General features: G+C 53.4%; 1 protein-coding gene across 1 annotated transcript in view; it reads right to left on the bottom strand.

Annotated features, from left to right (window-relative positions):
* ITGA11 (integrin subunit alpha 11) overlaps positions 1–24,590 on the bottom strand; it is a 110,214-nt gene that overhangs the window by 78,079 nt on the left and 7,545 nt on the right. The window contains exon 2 of the mRNA XM_045810727.2: positions 516–627. Within this exon, the coding sequence (XP_045666683.2) occupies positions 516–627 (112 nt within the window). The remainder of the gene's footprint in view (positions 1–515; positions 628–24,590) is intronic.

Here is a 24,590-nt window from a genome sequence, read left to right as displayed (position 1 = left end):
AAAGTATGTTTCTTTGAAGGAAGGTAACATAACCTATCACCTCCACTGTGTACCATTCATAATGTTCAACACAGAATAAAATTTAAAAATTACGGAACAGGGAAAGAATCAGGAAAAAGTGACCAATAATCAGAAGACGAAAAAGTCACTAGAAGCAGATCCAGAGATGCTTCCAATATTGGAGTTAGCCAAGGACTTCAAAATAACTATAATTAATATATAAAATAAAATAGAGTAAACAAATAAACAAATGGGAAAGACAGATAGTAACTATTGGTTCTGGGATGCCTGCTACCTGTGCTGTTTTCATCCCCATTTTTCGGATGAGAAGACCGTGGGCCTGCTGTGGAATGCCTGAGGTTTCACAGTCAGGCGTGGACCCTATGCAGCCGGAACAGGAAGTCAAGTCACTGGAGGTGGGGGTGTCTCTACGTGTGAGGGCCACGTTGGGCAGCTGCTAGAGGGGCCAGGTATGGGGAGGTCCAGGGCCGGCTGGGGTGGCAGCTCTCACTCACCACTTCTTGCCGCCGATTTCATGCTGCTGCACCGTGTAGCCGAAGAAGGCATCCCTGGAACCAGCGATGATTCGAGGCTTCCTGGTGTCCATGTTGAAGGTGTCTGTGAAGCCTGGGGTGGGGAGAAGAAGGTAGTCAGGCAGGCGGAGGTGTGGGCCCCAATGGCTTGATGGGCCCCACTGGCAGGTCTTGGCTGTGGGAGGAGTATGTTCCCCTGTCCTTGGGGGAGCCCCCATATGAAATGGTTAATGTAGTCCCTGCTTAGAGGAGCCCATGGTCTGATGGGAGAAGGCCCAGCCCCTGCCCTGTGAGAGCCCTAATCTGATAGGGGAGGCATAAAATCTACTCCTAGGTAGACCGGGTCCCTCCCTCCAAGGATTTCTGGTCTCATGGTAGCGGTGGGGACAAGACTACTCCTTTCTTCCTCCACCACTCCTACCTCCAATTCTGCTGCTTCTAGCTTCTGCTCTCTTCTTCCATTGTGTTCTCTATTTTCCCTCCTTTCTCCTCCTCCTCTCCCTCCTGTTCTTTCCTCTCCCCCTTCCTCTCATCTCTGCCTGCTAAAGAGTCAAGGAACTGCCCCAGCCTGGGGTCCTAATGGCCACAGCTCAATGCTGCTGGTTCACCACCGCCTTCTGAACCAATCTGCAAAGCTCTGCCCGGCTTCGGTTGGGGTCCCTGCTTGGCTGGAGCAGCTGATATGAAGCAGAGACGCAGTCCCCTGACCCTTTCACCCTGGCCTTTAAAGTCTTCCCTGTTTGGTTAGGTCACATGTCAGTGAACCAATTCCACCTGCTGGAGAGCCTTGGTGTTGAGCCTTTGGCATTCTTGTGCCAAATCGCAACCAACAACTCACAGCCACATGGTCGCTTGGGTTTCTGGGTCTCTCACATCTGCCATTGTTTTCCCTCACAGAACCTTGGGAAAATAAACAGGCATCATCTGCATTTGGCAGGGGGGGTTTCAGGCCCAGAGAGGTTAAGAGGCTTGCCCAGGGGTGCACAGTAAGTCAGTGGTAGCATTAAAAACCAGGACCTCAGATACCTGCCCTTTGACTACTTCCCTCCACGAGGCATTTTCAGGGCACGTCTGGCTTCCTTACCCAACATCACCAACGGGAACACCAAACTTGGGACTCATGGGATTTCAGGGGTGGGATGCTATCAGCAGACCAAACTTTCAGATTAGTGAAACACAAACAGCAGAATAGAACAGACTAGACAGAATGTCGTTGTCATCCCTTTCATGTGTAGGGCACTTTCTGCATTTTGAAGAACATCTACATGTATGTTACCATTTGACCTCCACGACAACCTTGTGATGTGGGTAGCAAAGGGTAGCCTGCTGGACAGGGACTCTGAATGTGAGGTTTGTACCTTGAGTCTCCCATCGTGCTTTCCTGGGGACACTGAATCCCTGGGCTGAATGTGGGAGGGTGATGCCCAGGGGCACCTACTTGAAAGAGACCTATCGTACAGGAACAAGCGGTTTCTTCTGCACTTTCTTTTTTGCTCTGCAAATGGATACAGTTTCATCATTAGAGTCATTGAATTCGAGTCCCAGAGGGCAAACTGGAACACCTTAGAGTAGGGATATTAGATGTAGCTAATGTCAATTGATTATTCGTGCTGCCTAGAGCACTGAGGTAAGAAAGATTCTGAGGTCGGGTCTGTGTTCAGTGGGCAAGGCTACTGTGATTCATGAGCAGGGCCTGCTGTGGATGAGGACAGCGGCAGCAAGTTGCCATATAGCCGCCGATCCCGTCTTCATGATTCCAAATCTGCCACATGAATTTAGTGCCATGGCCCAGAGTGGGGGTGGGGCAAGAGGAGAACTTGACTCTTTCTAAGGCCCAGACCATGACCAGACTTTTCAGCCTGGTTAGCAGCAGGCAGCCTCAGGGAAGAGGACCCTGGTCTGGTGAGCACAGGGAATGAAGGAACACTGGTCTTGGCCAGTAAGGGCACGTGATGGAGGAGACAGGGACGCTAGTGTCCCCTGTGCAGAGCTGGGAGGTGGGTAAAGAGCGGGTGAAGAAGTGGAGCTGCAGATGAAGAATTCCAAGTCGATCCCAGGAGCGGACACACATACTCACACCCATGCACACACCCACGCACACACATATACTTGTGTGCGCACACACACACGCTCGCGCACACAGATGCAACACACACACATTTATATGCACAGGCCACACACATGCCCTGATTGTGCACGGCACTTTATCTGGCTCCCTGGTGCCCCCTGGAGACACCCCATGGCTGTCCCCGGTCCCGCTCTTTTGGTGTCTGACCTCAGCAGCAGGAGGTGGCCCGGAATAAGAGGAAGGCGTGTCTTTGAGGTCTTTCCACTACCAGTGCTTCTTGTGTGAACACGGCCAGAGGGATCCTTCCGAGACCTGTGAGGTCCCGTCACTCCTCAGCCCCATTCCCTCCACCAGGTTCCCACCCCACTCAGTCAGAGCCAGGCTCCTTACCTGCAAGTCTCTATGTGACCACCGCCGCCCCCACACTGTTCTCTCTGCCCCTCATTTCCTGTCTTCCCCCTCCATCCTTCTGCTCCAGCCATGCTTTCCCTTGTCCTTCCTATATCCGACAGCCTCCGCTCAGCGTCTTTTTTTTTTTTTAAGATTTTATTTATTTATTTAACAGAGATAGAGACAGCCAGCGAGAGAGGGAACACAAGCAGGGGGAGTGGGAGAGGAAGAAGCAGGCTCCCAGCAGAGGAGCCTGATGCGGGGCTCGATCCCAGATCGCCGGGACCACGCCCTGAGCCCAAGGCAGACGCTCAATGACTGAGCCACCCAGGCGCCCCTCCGCTCAGCGTCTTTGCCCTGGCTGTTCCCTCTGCCAGGAAGGCTCCTCTCCCACTTATCCGCATGGCTCACCCCTTAAATCACTGGCATTCCCGTTTCAGTGCCATTTTGTCCACCTCCAGGCCACCCTGTCACTCTCTATCCCCCTTCTTCACTTCTCCTGAGAGCACTGATCACAAACATATTATATATTTATCTGTTTCTTATCACGTGGCTGATAGTTGATAACATTCTTATGTTCTCTTTAGTGGCATGAGACACTGCTGTCCCCTCACTGCTCGTACTTAGGGCCTGAGTAGAGACCTAGCCCTTGGTGCGTGGTCATAGAGATCGACTGACTGGATGGTTGGGCACCAGGTGCCACACGGGGCTGGGATGCCCTCTCCCCTCCACGAGGAAAAGGAGAAAGAAAAGTCTGTTTACTGAGCCTCAGGGGCCACGTGCTCCGCCTTTGGGGTCTGCTGGGAGAAGCACATGGAGAGAAGGCAGGCCTCCCTGTGCTCCTGCCCTCACTTGGGGGTCTGTCTAGGACCAGTCCAGTCTCCTCCCCACCCCCATCCTCAACCTTCTGGGGGAAGGATTCGTGAAACTGGCCACAGGGAAGGGGACAAAAACCCTCAGGGCCGGGGCGTTAAGTTACAGAGTGAGGGCTTCTTCCCTGGCTCTGGTGTTTGCTTCCGACCAAACGGAGTCAGAGAATGGATTTCCTACATGGGATGTCAAGTCAGATGCTCTGACCTTGGCTCCCAACAAAACCTCTGGCCCGCTCCTCTGATGGCAGACGGCTTTCATGCTTGGAGAACGTACTCTTCTCAGACATTTATGGATCCCGAGTACCAATAAAACAAAACAAAGTTGTTTTTGACGGGAATCGACAGGCCGATTGCAGAGACTGGGAGCCTGGCTGGGCAGTTCGCCACTTCTCTGCCCCGGATATCGATGACGGAGCGGGGAGATCCACAACGCTTGGGCTGCTCTCCTGAGGACCGTGGCCAAAGTTACATCAGCTGCTGCTCCCTTTTTCAGAAGCACATCTGTCTTTTTAAAAAGCACCAGTCAGTCCCAAGAAGGGATGGAAGCCACGGCCCTGAACTTGAGCACCCCTGCAGGCTAAGGGGAAGGCCGCTGCCTGGCTACCAGGTGGGGCAGTCCCAGTCCCAAGTGTTGGCCGACAGCTCCCCAACAGCTCCACGGGGAATGCTCACTTGAGCCAAGGGGGCGGCTGTTGCGTGTCCACACTGTCAGTCCATTTTCACTGCTCGCCCCCCGCCCCGCCCCGCCCCGCCCCAGCCCTGTCCCAAATCCTCCACGCAGTCCCAAGGCCTCCGCAGACTCCTCTTGTGGTCCATTTTCCTCTGGCTCCTTGCAGGGCAGTCGCCAGGGGCCCCTTTCTGCACCCCAGATGCCCCTGGCTTCCTCCCACTCCGGGGCCTTTGCACCTGCTGCTTCCTCGGCCTGAGCCTCTCTGATGAACTTCTCATCCCCAGCAAATCTCAGCACAAATGTCACATCTCTCCCCCACCCCCCCACGACACCAGGTCTTGCCTAAGGATCTTATCGCCTCTTGTACTCGCTAATAGGTGACTGGTGACTTCTTATCACAGTAATTAGACACAGCCAGGGTGATCCTTTGATTGCTCCTGTCTTCCTCAGGATGGCCAGAAGCACCCTGCATGGGGCTAGCCCCGAACACCACAGAGGGGTGAGTCAGATGAGAAGAGAGTAGGGACAGGAGAGTGGAGAGTAAGTGCCCTGTGACCACAGGGCCATGGTTGTTAGGGAAGACAGGGACCGCTGTGGGCTGGGGGGGTCAGGAAGCTTCTGGAGCTGAGATCTCAGCCTGGAAACGGAATGCATAAGCCTTGGTGAGGTTGTAAGCAGGAGTTCCTAGTGCAAAGGGAAGGAGGAGAGAAGAGCCTGCCTGCCTGATGAATTGCCCGGTTCCTCCCACCCTCCTCCCAGGCTCCCTGAGGGCGAGGCCAGGCAAGGAGGGAGCATGGCTTCTAGTTCGGGGAGAGCTTGTTAGAAGCCTGGCTCCAGCTTTCATTCTCATGGGTGACCCGAGGTCAGTTACTTCGTTCCGGTTCTCAGTTGACGCATCTATAAAATGGGAATGATAATCCCCACCTTGAAGGGCAGTTGACCAGACCAAAGGCAGTAACTCACCTGTGCCTACTGTGTGGAAAGCACTCAGTACATCTCGGTGGAAGTGAATTGAGTCAAGGTTCCCTGTTCTCTGAGCTGCCTCAGTGCCTTTGCCCATACTGTTCATCTGCCCTAGAAGGTTTTTCCTTCCTTCTCAGACGTCAAGGCCCAGGTCTGATGACACCTCGGCTACATCGTGGTCCTTCCTCTAGGCTGCTCATAGCGACTTTCACACTCTTCCTGGGATCAGAGTAGCTTCTCCCTCCGCCTTCCTCTCTTCCCTGTGTCTACACTACTCAGGGCCACACCCAGGAGTGGCTTCTTATCTTGACTCTGTACCCGGAGGCCGCAGGAACCCTTGCCTGCTGGATTTCTAGCCTTCTGAGAATCTGTGCTCAGAACCAGAACCTGCTGGCTTCTTTCTGCCTCAGTTTACCTCCCAGCTCTGTGGCTCAGGTCCTAACAGCCCCCTGCCGCTTAGATTATGATAATAACACGGATGGCATCCACTAGGTACCAAACACTGTTCTAAATTTAATTCATCCTCCCAATACCCTTTTGAAGTACATTATATTCTCATTTTACAGATCAAGAAACTGAGGCACAGGCTGGGAACCTGCTGGGTCACATGGCTAGGAATGGCAGGGATTCACTCCTGCCCTGAGAGCCACCTGCCTCCATCGAACCTCCTCTCCTCCATCAGCCTCACCCCTCCCCGCACTTGAACTCCTCACCCTCGCGCTCCCACCCAGGCTGGACCTCCTCCCACCCCCTGCTTCTTAAACACTCCCCTAAATCCCGCACGCTAGAGAGCTGCTCGGTGAACCCCTGACCATAACAGATAGGATCCGAGGGACCGGCTGTGCCAGAAGGTTGCGGCCAGAGTCCCAAGGACCTTGAAAGCACCAGATTGGCAGTGACAGCAAGAAGCAGCCACTCGGGAGAACCTCAGAGTGCACACCTCGCAGCAGCCCTGTGTGTGCCCGGCCCCCGGCCCCCGGCCTCCGCTCACTCCCTGGGCCCTGCTCGGGCCACGAACACACCTGTGTAAGCAAACGCTTTCGTTTTCCTTGGACAAGATGAGCTGGGATGGGGGCGAGGGAGGCGGAAATGTGACCCAAACTCTCGGATTGTCTCCCTCTTCTCAGTTTTACTTGGGCCCCAAGAATCTTCACGTCTAAACGCCAATCACACGGATGCGGGGGTGTGTGTGGGGGAACCCCGAAACTAGCTTAAGCAAAAAGAAATGGTAAAGTGGACTCCTTGCGGCTGGGGAAGACAAAATAACACATTTCCAAAGTGAGACGGAAATGAGATTTCAGTGCCTGCCTGTTTTGCCCCATCGGCATTGCTGTCCCTTCTGCCTGGCCTGGGCAAACCACAAAAGTATGATGATTCCTGCTCTGCCACCAGCCACCTTTCCCTTCTGCCCCAAGCCTGTTGTTCCAAAGACAGGCATCTAGGAAAGCGATGCCAGGTTTGGGGGCATGGCTGGCAAGGCCCCAGGGCCCTCCCTAGTCTAGGCCCCCCGTGATAGGCGCTAGTGATATATAAGAGTAGGGATAGGAGGAGGGAGCACGTGGTCCCCTCATCAGAGAAGCTTCTAGCACATGGAGGGAAGAAGGCCTGTCCTGGAGAGAAGGTGGTCCCAGCCCGGGGTGCCCTCCAGCTCTGGGGAGAAGCAGGGACCCTGCTCCTGGGGGTCCTGCTGTCCTCTAGGAAACCTAGTAACTACACGCTCCCTCAGGAAGCCCCCAGGAGGGTGGAGATCTGGGCTCTGCCCTTGGGAGCCCCTGGCAGGTGGAAGAAGTGTGCAGTCCTTTCCCCGTGGGTAGCTGCTCGAACCACAGGGCGACCACACTGGCCCCCCAGCTTGTCTCGGGAAGCAGCTCTGCCCATAGCTCCACTTGTTAAGTGTGGGGTTAGACCCATATGCTGAGCAGAGTGGGTTTCCCACATCGACTCCCAGTGCCAAGACTGAGCGATAGGAGGACAAGGGCTGGGTTCCATTTATCTCTTCCTTCCCAACGTAGGGTTTGGGACCCACTGGGTGCTCAGTCAAATGTGTTGAACTGAAGTAGATTATTGAGCTCTGCCTAACAACGATGTACAACAAACACTGCTAAGCGTTCCCACTTGACTTGGGGCTGGGCCATAGGAGGCAGAAAGAAAAGTGAGCCAGCTCCCAGCTGAGGTCTTACAACACTTTGTTTCTGTTTGTTCACTTGCACTTCTGCCATCGTCGTGAGAAGTCTTTCACTCAGGCTCGCGCGCTGATGCCAGGAAAAGGACGAAGGATATTTGGAGCTGAGCTGCCCCAGCCAACCCCCGCTGAGATGGGCCATCCCCAGGACGCATGAGCAAGCCCGGGCAGACCAGCAGAGCTCAGTGTAGGTCAGCTGGTGCCAGGCATATGAACTACATAATTGTTGGGCGTCGCTCAGATTTTGGGGGGTTATTTGTTATGCGGGGTTACGGTAACGATTGGTAACTGATTTGGTCTAGCTCTTAAAGGATGGACAGTTAGGAAGGGGAAGGAACGGTTTCATAGAGTGATTGACAAAGACACAGGAGAGGGAGGCTGGGGATCTGTGGGGACTCATGGTTTCTGGGGTAGCAATCCGATCATTCCCTTCGCAAGGGCTCACGGGGAAGGCCAGAGTGAGACGGGGCTAGACCGGGTCCTAGCCGGTCAGGGAGCAGTGTGGCCCAGCCATGGTCATGACCTGAGCCATGCACCCAGCCTTAGAGCTTCGCTGCCGTGCCTTGTCAGGACACAGAAGGCAGACACGGGGGCAGCAGACATACAGACAGACGCTGAGCACCGATTCTGGGCTCCAGGTAAGATCTGTGCAGCCACACACCCTCCACGGCACAAGGGCCCTCCTGTACCTCATTTTATTTCCTCCCAATTGCCAGGGCTCATGAACCCCTCCCCTCACCCCCACCCCCAAACAACTGGACACTGGGTCAAAGGAGTAGCAAATTTGTTATCAGGGAAGGGGAAAGTATTCGGATGTTATTTTTCCGAGCAAGCAGAGATCTTAGAGATCAAGTCTCTAAGTCTAGCAGTCTCCAAACTTTATTTTTCTGCAGTGAATCCCAGCTTCTGGGAACAGAATCTGCACATGAAATGCAGACACAAGAGGTTGAGCTTGGGGTTAGGAGTGGGGGACAAGGAGTACCTCTTCACCCCCACTGAGCGTCCTAAGACAATTCCTTGGAACCCTGGGGTGTCCTGGAACATAGTTTGAGAACCACTTGATCAGATTTAAGACCCTGACTTATTGTCATAAATGAAAGCACTAAGGTTAGGTGAGAGGTGGGGATTTGTGCAAAGTCACCAGCTTTTTTTTCACGCCCATCTTTGTTCACTGCCAGGCCTTCTGCATAACCTTTCCCTTCAGTCCTTCAATCCAGTAAACATCTATGTGGGTCTGCGAGGCTTTAGGTTCCATGCTCAGTAGTGGGGACACGAAGTCGATAAGACATGTGGTCTTCAGAGTCAACAGTCATGTGGGTGGGCCAATGGACATGCGAGCCGGTCAGCAGAGCCCAAAGCGAGGCCAGGAGAAAGTTAGACCAGGGCGGGGTGATCTGGGTTCTAATCTCAGCATTGGCATTCCCTTGGCGGTGTGTCCATGGAGAGTCCCTATGCCTCTGTGGGCCTCAGTTTCCCCATCGGTAAATTGAGAGGGTTCTGCTGTTTGCCATTTCAGGCCCCGTCCCCCCGCACGTCAGTAAGGTTCTCTTGGGCAAACACACAGCAAGCTTCGATGTCGGCACGCGAGCATCTGTCTTGAGTCTTTGCAAACAATTTAGAAATTGGAGGCCCGGCCGTGTGGAGGAATGCAAACTCATCTTAACGTTGGCCGGAGCCAAACACATGTAGGAAGGGAACTCTCCAGGCAAAAATGATCATATTTTGCATTCCCGAGCCAAAGGGAAGGACGGAAGAGAACTATCATGGAGCACTCTCCAGTGTGTGGGCCCAGCTCCCTCTCCTTGCCTGAACCCTGGAGACCAGGCCCCAGGTCCCCCTTCCCTGGCTGCGGTGGCCAGGCCCGCCCAGCTGTCAGAGGGGTGGCCTTGGTGGGGGTCCAGGCAGTGTGGTCACCTTTCCAGGAAAGCCCAGCCCTGCCCTGCCGCTGGACTGTGCTGCCGAAACCCCAGGGAGATCGGGAGCATGTGGCAGGGGACAGCATGGCTCCCTTCAGAATTCTCTTACTTCAGAAATGTGGATGCCAGGCTTTGGGGACTAACTCCCTGAGTACAAGGCTATGTGATCTTAGAATGACTGAGGCTTCTCTCTCCTTGGGACCTTCTAGGAATGGGAGCAAGGACCCCTTCACTGGGGAGAACTGCCTGGAGGACCATACCAAGGTCAAAGGCCAGAGGAGGGGCTCCTGACAACTCAGAAATATAGTGCCCACCTCCTGAGAGCTACTGCCCTGGTAAGTAGAACGAGGCCGGGCATCAGGAGCACTGGGGTATCCCCTAGCTTCTGCAACTGGCTGAACCTTGAACAAGGCACTTCTCTCTGGGCCTCAGTTTCCCCTTATTGAAAATGAGGACGCTGGACCGGGTGGTCTAAGAGCCTTGACAGTCGGAATGTTCTGAGTCTATGTGACCCTTCGCCTCTGGATTCACTTCCAGATCCATCTCCCGTCGGAGGGGAGAGTAGGCAGATGAGCCCTGCGCACCCCAAGAGGGCAAGCAGACGGCCATTGCCCTGCAAGTCCCTGCCAGATTGGCTTCCGGGACTGGGGCCATTCCCCCTCCCTCCAGCACTTGGGTCCCCCTCAGCTTCAAGCCACTTCTGAAAGTGAACTGGGACACCCTCCCACCTGCCCCCCGCGGCTCAGCACTCAGGGGACCAGCCCACTGCTAGAATTGGGGGCTGTGATGGGGGGGGGGTGGCACGCAGGTCTGGGGATTCCAAGCCAGTCTGACCACCAGGCCCTGACGGCCCCCTGGTGCTTTCGAGCAAACCTGCCCCAACTCGGGTCTTTACTCCTGCAAAAGACCACCCTGTTCTCCACCTTCTGTAATCAACTCCTCAGCATCTTGCTTCTTTACAAAATGACGGCCCTTCTGGATGGATTTCATGTCTCTCTGCTGACTAGTCATCATCCCACTGCCTTTTTCTCGGAAAGAAGCGCTATGGAGTCCACCCTCCTTCATAGCCCTCCAACCACAAGCGTCGCCAGCCCAGCACCGTCCTTCTTTTTCCTTCCCTCTTTTGAAGCAGGAGGGAACCTTATCTCTGGACGGAATCTCAAAATCCTTGGTCCTCCACCCCCTCCCCAGTCTAGTGCAGGTCAGAACAGGCCCACTGAGGTAGCCCGGTGCAATGATTTCCCCCGACGGAGTGCAGAAGAAGGAGCGGATTCAGGGGACGCAGGCGCCATCCCTCTCCTCAGACTGGTAGAGAAGGGAGGGAGAGGCCTTCGTGTGGAGGCTTCCGTGAAAGGCGTCATCCCTCTGCATGGAAGGGGCACACCACTCACGTCTAGGGGAACTGCTCGGGGCAGGGATCTCGTCTGGGAACCAGCGTGTCCCCAGCCTGCATTCCCTGCTGCCTCTGACTGCTGCTCTAGGGGAATCAGTGGCTCCCAGGAAGGGCCCCAGTTCAATGTGTATTTTCATGTCCTCTTGGACGTTACATGGGTGAAAAAGAGCACATCGGAATCAGACCGCTTCCTTGCGGGTACGATGAGGGGGCCTAGACATTGTCTCTGGGTGAGTTCCAGGTTCCCCCTGCGCCCCGCGTCTTGAAAAACCTTCCTATGTGTACAGAGGTGGACAAGAGCTTTCATGTTCAGGGTCTCATTGGGTCCAGGAGGCTTCTAACGCACCGTCTACGCAGAAGGAACACTACTGCTCTCGCCTCCCCGCCTCTGCTGCCCATCTCCTCCACCTGTGTGCCTTCTCTTACTGTCCGCCCTCTCTTCTGCACCCGGCCTCGAGCAGGGCCCCGTGTGTGTCCCACTGGCCCTGGCATTTTGCTCACCTCGTCCCCACCACATCCTGACCCTCTCCTTCCCAGCTCGGGGGGAGAGTCCAGGGGCAGAAAGCAAGCCGCGTCCTGCACCTGCATGCCCTGGGTCCCTAGTGTTTCAAACCGTAGTCACTCGACAAACATGAAGTGAGCACACACCCCAAGGGTGGGCTTGGGGCTCTCTCACCAACGGGAAACAGAGGCTCAGGGACGGCCCGCTTGACCAAGGTCATCTAGCTGGCGAGGCATGTTCAGAGCAGGGATCCAAAGCTACTCCTTTCCCGAATCTCCCAGGGGGATTCAGCTGCCACTCTCAGAGCACCGACCCAGCCCCGGGGATGGGCCAGGTGTCTCAGTATAGTACTTCACTGAATCCTAACATGTGATTAGGGATTTGATCCCCACTGGACAAGGGGGGAAACGGAAGCTCCAAGACCACCTTGCCCGTGGCCCGGGTGCTGGTGCTGAGGCCTCACCCTGTCTGCTTCCCAGGTGACACGTGGGAGCGCCCCCTCCAGGTCAGCTGTGTCTGTGAGCGAGCAGGTGAGGCAGGGGCGAGCTCTCCTTGGTGGGGTTGGATAAGACCCTCTACTCCCCCCCACCCCGACTCCCCGCATTCCTGGACCGGAGATAGCTCTGTCTTTGAGGATTTCACTTGGGCTGAAGCATTGCAGACCCTAAGCTAACCTGAGCTTTGGTGCCAAAAGGAAGGCTACTGTCACCAGGTCAAGGCGGCTTCTGTCCCTCTTCAGCCCTGATCCCTGTAGAGTGTCCAGAACACAGCTGGATCGCAATAAAGTGGACTGAACAGACTCATGAACGAACTCACGAATGAATGAGCATATGAGCTTATCAAATTAACTTGATGTTCATCTAAGAAAGACCTAAGCTGATGGGACCCAGGGCAGCCGTGACTCTGCCCACTGCCCACTGTCAATTCACCCTCTGCTCTCCCCAGTCAGGCTCTGCCCTGCGCTCCTGCTTGCACGCTGGGTGCCGGGGGCCTCGCAGCCCTCCTGCCCTGGCCTGCCTACCTCTCTCCTCTACTTCAGCCTCCTTGTCTCATCCAGATCTCAGCTGTTCTCTGTCCTATTCCCATAGGGTCCTAAGGCTTGCTGATGTGTGACTTAGCACAAATAAATCCTCTAAATCAGAAGCAATCCGACACGGGCTGGGCGGCCGTATGGAGTAGGGGGTCCCACCGCCGCTGGGCGCTCTGGAGGAGAGCAAACACTTGCTGGGCCAGGTGGGCTGCGGGCCGAAACAGAGACACTTGCATAAGCATCCGGAGAGGGGAGATGGAGAGAAGGAGACCGTGCTGGCGAGAGCAAGGGCTGTCCTCTTTATTTTTTTTGAGAAATCAGGAGTTTGCCAATGTGCTGGTTAAGCAGATGTCAAGCTCATGGAAAACAGGCCTAAAAATTGAAAACAGCAGACGCCAAACTGAAATTTGCTCTAATTAACATTGTTTTTGCTCCCAGCCTTGGACAGCCATCTCGTGCCATCACCTCCTTCAGGAATAAGACTCACAATTTCATGAAAGCCAGTGCATTTTTCTGCCTTACGTCAGTCAATCCTTTTTCTAGCCAGCGAAAAGTGATCGAAATGGACTGCTTTCCTTAAGTTTTCAAAAACTGCTGTAAGGAGCTATAAAAACATACAATATCGGCGTTATGAACCTCTGTGTTCCAGGTTCACTTAAAGTACGATAAAGCCTCGATCAACTAACCCCCTGCCCCCAGTACACACACCACAAGCCGCCTGGGGGATCGCAGTCAAGAGATGTGACCCCAAATTACACCTGTAGGACCCGGCCGAGCAAGTGGACCTTGGGCTGCTGCCTTTCTCCACTCACCCCAAAGTGGCCCAGGCTCCTGTGAACCCCAGATTACACCCAGCGCAGCCCAGACCTGCTCTCTGAGCCCCATGGTCAATGCCCAGCTGCCCGCGGATATTTTCATTTGAATGTCTCCTGGCATCTCGCTTCATGTGACCAAAAAGTTGTCTTAGGTGTTCCCTCCCCAACGGGCTTTCCCCAAAGACTCCCCATTTCAGGACCTGGAGTTACCAGCCACCTGACTGCTCGAGTTAGAGGCTTGGAAGTCAGTCCTCAGGATTTTCCTTCACTTTCAGGCAGCAAGTCCTGCAGGCTCTGCCCCCTCGATTGCTCTCGAATGTGTCCCCTCTTCTCTGTTTCCTCCCACGCCACCCACACCAAGTCATTCTCATCCTTCTGTGCCTGGACCTTTGCGAGAGCCTTCCAATCAGCCCCTCACTTCTACTTTTGCTCAGCTCCATGCTACGCTCTTCACAGCAGCCAGGGTGATCCTGGCACTTTCCTGCTGAAAACCCTCCAGGGTCCTCCCACTGCATTTAGGGTAGATTCCAGACCTTCCCTGGGGCTCCCCAGGCCCTGCAGGCTCTGTCTGTTCCTGCTTCACGATCTTCTTCACTTTCTACTTCCAACCATACTGACTTCCTCCCTGCTCCGCAAACCCACAGACTTCTTGCCCCCTCAGGGCCTTTGTACTTGCTGTTCCTTTGGTCGGGAACATTATTCCCCAAGATCTGTGCTCAGCCAGCTCCTATCAACCTCCAGTTTTCATGTTCTGGTCTCAGAGAAATCTTCCCTGGCCATGCTATGGAGAGCCATTATTCTCCCTCAAAGCATCTGCCTTATGTCTTTTACAAATAAAGATAATTACAGTTGGTTATAAGAGCTATTTGCTCACTTGGACATGGTCCCCTCTGCCCCTGGAGTTTAAGTTCCAGAAGAAAAGGGACCAGTGGTGTGCTGGGGAGAGCATGGCCATAGAGCTGAATGTGTGCAACCTTCCCTTTCAGTGATGTCATGGCGGTGGCTTTTAACGGACCACAATGGGAAGATTTACACCACGGTATTTGGCAAATGCTACAAATAGGGACTCTTCCCATCTCCCAAGAGCCAGAGCGAGTTGTTAAACATTTATCAGTACTCTCCTGGAAGGGACTGCATCTGTCTGTCTCCCTACCTTATCCTCAGCATCTGGAACAATGCCCAGCACACAATAAGTACTCCATATGCATTTGTTAAAAGAGAGGGGTAGGGGGAAAATGAATAAAAGCACTCGGACCTCCAAGAGTCTCATATACTAACCTGCCAACAAGGAGTAGAAGGGGAATGTGAGACTTGGAGCCTCAGAGAGGGAGAGAACTTCAGAGTACTGAATTTGGCTCCAGAAGTCCTGGTTCTAATCCCAGCATAGCTTTTAAGTTGTTTTACAACTTGGAAGAGTTTCTTCTTCTTCCTGACCCTGCTCTCTTATCTGTAAAAGGCACACACTGCTAGATGCTCTCTTAACGTACAGTTACCACTTTATCCTCTCCCCTGCCCCCCCCCCAAGTCACTGCACTGCACTACACAACTGCAGAGGGTGCTGTTTATATTGTAGTTGATTGAGTTATGCAGTGCACATAACGCACAACTGTACGTGGCGGCCCTGCCCGCTCTGATCCTGGCTACTGGCCATTTCAAAGGAAGCCGAATTGGACAGTGAGTTCCTCCCTTTCCTGACATACTAACCAGCTCAAAGAGCTCAGACAGTTTGGTTTTGGTTTTCCAATTCCTAAGATTATTTCCTGCTTGTCATGGGTGTGTGGATCAAGAGCCCTGTGCATCCAGGGTTAGCTCCAGCCCAGGGAGTGTTTGGGCAAAGTAAGAGCAAGACAAGGCTTAGGATATGCAATTTGTGGCAGGGCTTTCCCTCAGAGGAGAGGAAGCAGCTCAGTTGGGCCTGGAGAACTGCTGTGCCTGTCTGCCCCTGGTCTTTGAATACGAACTAAAAAAAGGAATTGTGGGGGCCTTCCCTCCCAAGCCTGCAGGGCCCGCCCTACAGTGAATACAACCCACACCCATTTGAAAAGTTCTCTGGCTGCGCAGAGCTCAACATAGATCCAGCAGAACCCGAGTTAAGCTGGATGCTATTGGCTATGCTTGATGGGGGTGGAGAGTAGTAGGGAGGGGAAGTGTTTGGTTCCCAGAAGGTTATGCAGAAGCCCTTTCTTTGGGTTTTGGTGTATGTCCATCCCTTATGTTTTAAAAAGTATCTCTAATGTCTATTGTCACTTCAAGGTCCTTAGTAGAGTCAAGGGCTCATGACTCCATCTGCCTTTGCTGGAAAACAAAGGTCTGCCTTGTGAGGTGGTGAGCTCTCTGTCACTGGAAGGATGCAAGCCAAGGATGGCCATTTGTCTGGGATAGTCAGGCTCCAAGTTTCCTCTTGGGCAGATACTTGGTCATGAGGCCTTGTAAGAGGCCCCTGAGGCCCAGGACTGTTCATGGACCTGTGGATGAAGAAGGGCCAACCATGCAGTGGGTCCACTCACACTCTAGATGAAGTTCTTTTAAAAAAGAGTCCCTGGGGTGCCTGGGTGGCTCAGTCGTTAAGCGTCTGCCTTCGGCTCAGGTCATGATCCCAGGGTCCTGGGATGGAGCCCCGCATCGGGCTCCCTGCTCACTGGGAAGCCTGCTTCTCCCTCTCACACTCCCCCTGCTTGTGTTTCCTCTCTCACTGTCTCTCTCTGTCAAATGAATAAATAACATCTTTTAAAAAATAAAAAATAAAAAAATAAAAAAGAGTCCCTGCCGTCAACTTTGTCATGTCACATGTGGTCTTTATAGTCAAAGTTGAGCTTCTGGCTCAGGAACTGTTCATAGAAGCATGGAAGAATAGGCCAAACGCTTACTTCAGAAGTCTTAAGAGGTCATACATGGCTCACTCAAGTTTAGTACTGAGCCTGAACTTGACCCAGAGGTCATCGTCTGCAGGCCCAGGCTTCTTCATGACCTCCAACTCAGAGGGGCAGTGAGAGACGCAATGGTTTCCACGTCTGTAACATTCAGGGTTGACTCAGACTGGCCCGTTTGGGCCAAGTCATGGCTGGTTTCAAGCAGCTTCTCTTAAAAAATCAGTGAGGAGCGGGGTAGGGCTCATATTCTATCAGCCATGAACTCCTCTGTGTGAATTCGTGCACAGCTGTTTTCCTGCCCGGCAGGCTGAGCAGAGACATGGTTGGACGAAGAGGGGATGCTGGCTGGGGTGAGCTGCCTGAGCAAGCGTCCCAACCCTAAGCAGGGTGTGTGTTGTCATTGGGCAGGATGGTGTGATGGTACATAGAGGGGGACAGAGTAAGAAAGAAGCCGATGAACAGCGCTCACTGCCCAAGTGGCCAGGTGGCCTTACGGAGAGTGGAGGTGCTGCTGATAGGATAGAGAAGCCCACAGAAATATGACCATCACCTGGGCAGTGTTCCAGGAGGGCTTCCTGGAAGAGGAGGTCTCTCTGGGGCTGCTGGGGCGCAGGGAAGCAGCAAGCTCCTCTCCACTTAAACCTACATCTACTACGGACACTTATTATGGAAATGATTGGGGGTTTCCTCTTCTCTCATGGGGGCCAAAGATTTATCCAGACTGCCCTCCCTGCGGTTTCTTGCTCCCCCCACCATATACCACCCCCCCACCCCCCAACTCCAGACCAGCCCCATGTCAGCAAAGCTTTGATCTGAGCTCTGGGTCCACAAAGCTCCCTTCACCTTCATGAGTGGGGCACCCCAGGCAGACCCCTTCTTCCTGGCCTGTCCCCATCAGCAGTGGGGACCAGTCCAGTGGGACCACTGCCAAGTCAGGCAGCCCTGCAAAAGCCCCGGGGTGGGCTGAGCATGAGGGAAAATGGCCATTCCTGCACCTGGACACCTGCCAGCTTCTCTAGACTCTTCCCAGAGAAGGCCGTCGGGACGCTGGCCCTTGGCGAGGCTTCAACCACGCCTCCTTGGAGAGACAGAAGGGCAAATCACGCCACAGATGCATGGAGTCCAAGTTTGTCTCGTAAAATCCCCCAGGCCAACCTGACCCTGTCCCAGTAGATACAGGGCTATCTGTCCTTCCCGAGTGCCGCACGGTGTAAGCCAGTGGCCCCCAACCCATGGTGTCGTGGGTGTGAAAAGTTTATGTGAGACAAGAGTGAACATTAAAACTTGACCACTCATGTGTTTCTTTAATGGGTATTAAAAAATGGCACGCCAACGAAAACTTAGGTTTCATAGCGATTTTTGCTTAGGATTGGGGTCAATTTAAAAATGAAACTGATTTAAAGTCAATTTAATGAAAATTAAGTGAAAACAGTCAGCGTGTTGCACAGATATGGCCAAAGTCACGTGAGCGGCGCATGAAAAGCAGAAAAGGGATGGGCTTTGAGATGATCAAACCTGGGTTTGGATCCAGGTTCTTTTGTTTGGTGGTAGTTGTGTGACCTTGGGCCAGTCACAGAGGCCTCTTGGGATTGCAGTCCCTGGAGTCAGACTGCCTCGGTTCAATCCCAGGCTGTGACTTTATCCCCTGAGGGATCTTGGGTAAACTACTTAACTTCTATGGGCCTCCGTTTTCTCATGTCTAAAGTGGGGAACACAGCACCCCTCTTACAGGGTTGTTGAGACGATGACTGCTTAGAACAAAGCCCGATCCACAGAAGCCCTCGATGAAATGGTATCACGTATTACTATTGCTAAATGTAATAAAGCAATACTTCTACTGAGCTCCTCATCCCTGCCAGACATTCTGGGGTAATCAGCATCATTTCTAATTTTTCATACTAATCCTACATGGTAGGCATTACAATTTCCGTGATCCATTCTAAAGAGAAGAAGTGACTTGCCCAAGGTCACACACTTCCTAAGTGACAGGGCCAGGATTCACACCCCAAGTAGTCACTGCAACACTGCCCCTCATGTGAACCGCGTTGGGCTCAGACTCAGTTTCTCCCCCTGTACAATGGGTTTCACGTGCTCCCTCAAACCCCCAGGGCAGACTCTGGTCTGGTGGCGCCCAGGCATTGGACCATAACCTGGGGCCTACTGTTCAGTCCCTGCCATCCTCTCTGGGCGCTGCCTCCTTGGGTACTAAATGACATGGTCGCATCCTGCGGTACATGGATGATGTCTGAATCACCACCCTTTTGTGGGGAACGAAGCATTTTGAACTTGTCCTCCACCCGCCTTGTTTCCTGGGAAGTCTCATTATATACATAGGTTTGCACTGTGTAAAAACAAGGCCTTTCCCCCTGTCTCCTCGTGTCCCGTCTGAGTCACAGTAATAATAATGCTGAATAGTATGGGACCAGCTGGGCCGAACTGGGCTGCCTGCTGTGAACTGCTCTGCCCCTTCCAAGGCCCTCCTCCCTTCAAGAGACCCTCTTCCACCTCCTAGTCCTAACCCCTGTAACTGCCAGTAGCCTCTTCTTGTCTGGAAGGAAAGCCTTTAACCTAATAACAAATGGCCTTGGGAGAGTCAGGAAGGAGCACATGGCCACCTAGGGGGCTGGCCTTATAAGCAAGGTGATAGTAACCTCAGAGGGCATTAATTAATGGGATTTCAGGCTCTCGCAGGCCTGGGTGAATTTTCATTGATTAATTCATTCATTCCACGACTATTTATTGCTTGCCTACCCTGGCCAGGCACTGCTCTGGTCCCTGGGACACAGAAGCAAACACAACGTACAAGAATCCTTGCTCTCATGATTACATTCTGCTGGAGGAGACAATAAACAAGGTGAATACATAAATCGGAAACAACGCGAAAGAACGAGAAAGAATCTCAGAGAGACCGAGGCCGGGAAGGGTGTTTACGTCTGGGTGTGCGTGTGCTGGAGGTTGAAAGTTTCGTTGGCCGTGCCAGGAAGGCCTCCAGGAATGAGTGATGTTGGAGGAAAGGCCTGAAGGAAGTGACAGAAGCTCTTTGGTGAGAAGCAGAAGGCACAGCAAGTGCAAAGCCCAGGATGCTCGGCTCAGAGAACCTTCCAGAGACTGTGTGGGTGGAGCAGAAGGAGCAGTGGGGGAGGAGTCGAGGATGAGGTCAGAAAGGCAGGGGAAGCCAGATCACAAGGGGCCTTACTCAGAGTAAGAAGGGAGCCCTGGAGGGCTTGGAGCAGAGGAGGGACGTGACATGATCTGACCTACATTCTAGCAGCGTCCTTCTGCCGACTAGGGGGAAGAGCCTCAAGGGACAAGGGCAGATGCAGGGAGACAGTTAGGTGGCTGCTGCCACAAGCCATGGGAGCCTTCCTGGGTGCCCCCGCAGTAGTCCCCAGCTCCCTAGTCCTCCAGGCCGACCGAGTAGAGATGGGTAGGCAGAGGGCAGACCAGAGCTTTCCCAGCGTGGATGATGTGGGACCAGTGGAACTCCCAGGCTGGGGTGTGGTGGGGAGAGCGAGTTTTAAGATGAGCTGGAATGCAGGCAGCTCCACACGGAAAAGAGAAAAGAGCGGGGACGTTCTGGGTGACCATTTGGACACATTCGGGACAGTCGCTGGGGCCCCTTGCTGAGCCTGCCAGCGTCTCTGCCCCTGGCTGGCCTCACCGTCAGCAGCAAGCACATTCCACAGCTGATGCTTGGCTTGTGGTCTGGCCTGGCCCTCTTCCTTGGTTTCTTCTGCTCTGAAAGGCTTTTAAAATCAAAATCTGGGTTCTCTTTAAGTTTGGGGCATGAATCACTGCTTCTGGGCCTGGGAAGGGGATGGTAGGCGGGAGGCCCCATCTGCGGGTGCCCCCTCTCACGTAGGCTTGTGTGTCACTACGCATGTCTATGTGACAGGCTCCCAGTCAGAGCACTCGGAGTCGGACTCGCTCCCAAGCTCCCTGCCAACCTTTCCAAGCGCCCGAGGGCCGCCTCCATGGGCCCTGAGACCCCCACGAAGTCGACACGTCTTGAACAGACTCGACTTCTCCTCCTCCAGCCTCTTCTGCTCAGGCCAGTAGCAGCAGCCATTGGCCTCCCTGATGCCTTTCCTCCCCTGGTGACCAGGCCTTGCTCCATTCTGCGCCTCCCAGGCTCACTCCTTTTCTTCCTTCTCACCACCTTTCCATCAGGCTCTGGTGTCCCCTGTCCCTTGCCTGGGTCAATACCACGGCCATCTTTTCATTCCACCCACCCCCAGTTGTCCTAGCGCATTCACCCTCCCCTCGTCCCAGGACTTCTCAAAACACAGATTCGAATAGCCACCGTCCTCCCTCAAAAACCTTCAGTGGCTCCCCATCTGTTAAATCCGATGCCTTAGCTGGCTTTCAGGTCCTCTCTCAGTGCCTCAGTCCACGGTTCCCTTTGGCACATCCTCCAGCGTCCTGCTGACCCACGTCAGGCCCTCTGCCCAGACACACCCTCTACCCTTCCTGCGTTTGCAACCTTTTTCAACTCTCAAATCCCAGAGTCTTTTATCTGTAGCTGGAATAGCTTTAGTACGTCTTCCCTTATATTATAGTTATTTCCCTGAAGACCCGCTGTCTCCCACCCAACCACAAATCCACTGCAGGACCAGATGCATCTCTTCTCCTTTACCCACTAGCACCTGGCACGGGACCTGGCTCCTACGGGCTACCGTGTTAGGACCCCCCGGGAGAGGGCATGTGCAGAAAAATGTACCACGTCCGTCTTGCCCTTGGATAGCTTTCTGCTTACTCGGAGAGACAGTGCTTACATATTTCATATCTATTAATCGAGCACCATCGATGGCACTGTGGGAGAGCTGGGGACACGGGGCCTGATAGGGGAGGTGGTCTCTGTTCTCAGTCCAGTGCGGAAAGACGTTCAAGCAACCGTGATAGTGTGTGGTGAGCAAAGTGCAGGGGGGCCTTGAGCTCAAACAGGTCTCCAAGGTCGGATTGAGGGGGTAAGGTGAGGCTTCCAGGGAGAACTGGTACCCAAGTGGAGACCTGAAGGATGAATGCGAGGCAGCCAGGATGAAGGAGGCGGTGGGATGGGAAAGAAGGAACGATCCGGGGGAAGGCCAGAGAGAGCTGGTGTGTTTGAAAAACTAGGAAGCTCAGTCTGCTGGGGGTGCTATAGGGGTGTGCTGGCACTGGAGTCTGTGCTTCTCAGGGTGAGGACCGAGCACAGGTCAGCGCCAGCTCTTCAGGGTCTGCTTAGCTCTCTTACAGTCTGGACTCAACCTAATAGCAATAGGGAGCCACTGAAGGTTCAAAGCCGGGGAGTGACTCTGCTACTTTGTATTTTAGCTTTACCCCTGCTGCTATTGAGAAAGGTCTGATGGATGGGAATGAGAGAGACAATGACACCCGAGTTGGGCTGGGGCCTCAAGGAGGTCCCAGGGCCCTCCTCCTCTGCCCCCAGGTCTCTCTCCCTGATGGGGCATCCTTTCCCACCCCACCTGGGCTTCACTTTGCCTGTGCCCCATCTGGAAAGGCTGACTTCTTGGGTATGCGACCTGGGCAACTGCTCAGGGTGGGCCCTACACTCAGAAGGACCCTCTCTTGGTTTAATGCTCTGCTGTGACATTCTTAATCATTTTAAACAAGGAGCCCTGCATTTTCATTTTGTACTGGGTTCTGCAGATTATGTAGCTCACCCTGCATGTGTGGAAAATGGGGTGAGTAAACTCAGAGAAGAGTCCTGTCTAGAAATTATTTATGGGACTTTAGGCTTGCTGCCCATTACTGGGTCTGAGGGACTATTAGCTCTAGGGAAAGACCAATTCTGGTAGAGGAAGAGAAGATGGACATTACTTCGTGACCTTTCTGGCAGCAGGAGGGGGCAGTAGTCTGAGGCTCTAGGAGTGGCCAGGCAGAGAGGGAGAACTATGGAGACTGGGGACACACCCAGAGGTCTATAGAGAATGATTTCAATGATCTTATCCCACTTGCCTGCCAGAGATGTAGGAATTCTACCATTAGAACTTCATTCCTTTGGCTGAAGCATTGCTTATGTGTAGCAGATTAGATTCCTAACTTCATCTTTGGCCAGAAGGCCTGCCCCTGAGTCCCCATGTGACCTTGGGAAAACCTTTAAAAGCCTCAGTTTCTCCATCTGTCTAATGGACATACCCCCCTTGTCAGGGCCTCTAAAGCTTCACCTGCCCTCCCCCCCGCCATAGAATGAACATGTGGGAATGCTCAGCAGGATCTGCACCCACTTGCCCATTTTGTGTTTTTTTCCCCCCAAGACCTTCCTCGGGCACAGTCTTCCCAATCTGCAAAGAAATAGGCCCAGGAAATCTGCAGGGTCAGGATTTCTGGTAGCCTAGCCCAGCTGGGTGATGCTGCTGGAGGAAGAAAGCTGTCAGCCCCAGCTGCAGAGGCAGGAGCCCCTTCGCTGTGTCATCCTGTTTGGAATCCTGGAGCACGTTGCCATAGCAACTTGCCTAACTCACCCTACATGCCACGTGGAAAAACCTCTGTCTGCTTTCGCGCATCACCCAAGCCACAGCCTGGCTTCCCCTAAGTTAGAGGATGAGGCCTCCATCATCCACAAGGGCTGAATTGGATGCATCTCAGGGGCAACGGAATAGTGGGCTAAGGGAGGTCCCCGGCCTCATCTATATGGTCTGCTGGCTGGTCTCTGCGCCTGACATCCCACCATTAGCCCCTGGTTCCTTCAGCTCAAGGCACAGCCCAGCAAATCCCTGCAGGTAGGACACATGAAGTTGTCGTCACTCATTAGGGCTCTTTAGCATGAATTAACTCATTGTTAATGGTCTGGGGCTCAGAGCAGGTTTTGATCAGGGGAATAGGAGCAGAAACTTGCTCAGCCTGGACCCTGAGGATGAACTAGAGAGCAAGTCTGGGGGCAGATGGAGTGGTCCAGCGTATTGGGCACTTGAGGGGCAGGTGGTAGGGCCTCTCTGGGCCCCAAGCTGTGAGACAAAGGAGGGCGAGCGGCTCCCACGTTCTGAGGCACCATGTGTCACTCCCGAGCGGGTGCCCCTGTATGGGTGGCCATCTGAGCGCTGATCTCATTTTCCCAGGGGACAGCAACTTCCACAAGGTCATCTTACTCATCTTTCAATGCTCTCCAGGCCCATTTCCCAAAGAAACATCATGAATGGATTCAGTCCGAGCTGCGGCTTGGGGGTCAGACAACCCTGATACTGCCTCTTACTCTATCGACATGACCTTGGGTGAACCATTAACTCCTCGCGTGCAACCTGGTGACCGGGGCAGTGAGCTCATGCAGCGGTAGCCAGGCCTAACTGAGATGCGAAAAGATGCTTCACACCGCGGCTGGCAGCCGTCAAATAATAAATGATGGGAAGGGTAAGAACCGGTCCTGGGAGCCGGGGGCTCACTGGGTGCCAGATGCTGTTCTAAGTACTTGATAGGTATGGACCATGAACAGATCATCTAACGTCCAGAGCCCGGCAGCGTGTGAAGTCGTTGTTCTCCCCATTTTACAGATGAAGACAATGAGACCCCCAGAGGGCCTTACCCAGGGTCACCCAAGGAGAAAGGATTTGGATCCAGGCAGTAGGGTTTTCAGGCCCCGCACGTGGACATTATTACTGCTGCTCAGGACACATGCAGGTGAAAAAAGAAATGAGGGATGGAGACAGGGAGGCAGCGTGACCCCCGCCAACTTTTCCTCCAGGTGGGACTTCATTCATGTTGTGACTCAGGTCCTAAGAACACAGTACAAATGTCCTTCATGGAATGTTTTGGGAGCTTATTCATTTTGGGTTTACAAGATGACCAACTGCAGTCTGTCTCCTCTCCTCTTTCCTTCTGGGCTTTCAGCTAAGAATTTGTACAGTTAGGATTTACATGATGAGGGTTGGGTATGATCCCTACCCAGACCACAGCTCCCGCTAGCAAGCGCTCCATACTGAGGGGATGTGGGTGTCTTGGGAGCTCTCAATTGTTTGGGAGAAATGCTTTCAAATGGCTGTCCATCCTTGATGGTAGCCCGCAGTTTGGTGGTAGTGGCGGGGGGTAGGGACATTAAGTGGTGAGACTCAGCAGAAATACCATTTTGAAATGCATTAGTGCATGTTAAAAGCTTGTTTTGTAGCTGGCCTTCTCTGAGTCCGCTCGATGCCATCCCATACCTCAACATCATAAAGGCCACATAGGACAAACCCATAGCCAACCTCATATCCACAGTGAAAAGCTTTTCCTCTAAGATTAGAAATAAGACAAGGATGTCCAACGTTGCCACCCTTATCCAACGTAGTATCCAAAATCCTAGCTACAGTAATCAGACAAGAAAAAGAAATAAAAGGCATCCCAATTGATAAAAAAAGAAGTGAAATGGTCACTATTGGCAAATGACATGATATACAGAGAAAACCCTAAAGAG

Source organism: Ursus americanus, chromosome 28 (assembly GCF_024610735.1).
Source record: "Ursus americanus isolate L20-20 chromosome 28, mUrsAme1.1.p, whole genome shotgun sequence".
NCBI lineage: Eukaryota > Metazoa > Chordata > Mammalia > Carnivora > Ursidae > Ursus > Ursus americanus.
Note: the sequence above shows the minus strand (reverse complement) of the source record. Positions and strands in the feature narration are given on the sequence as shown.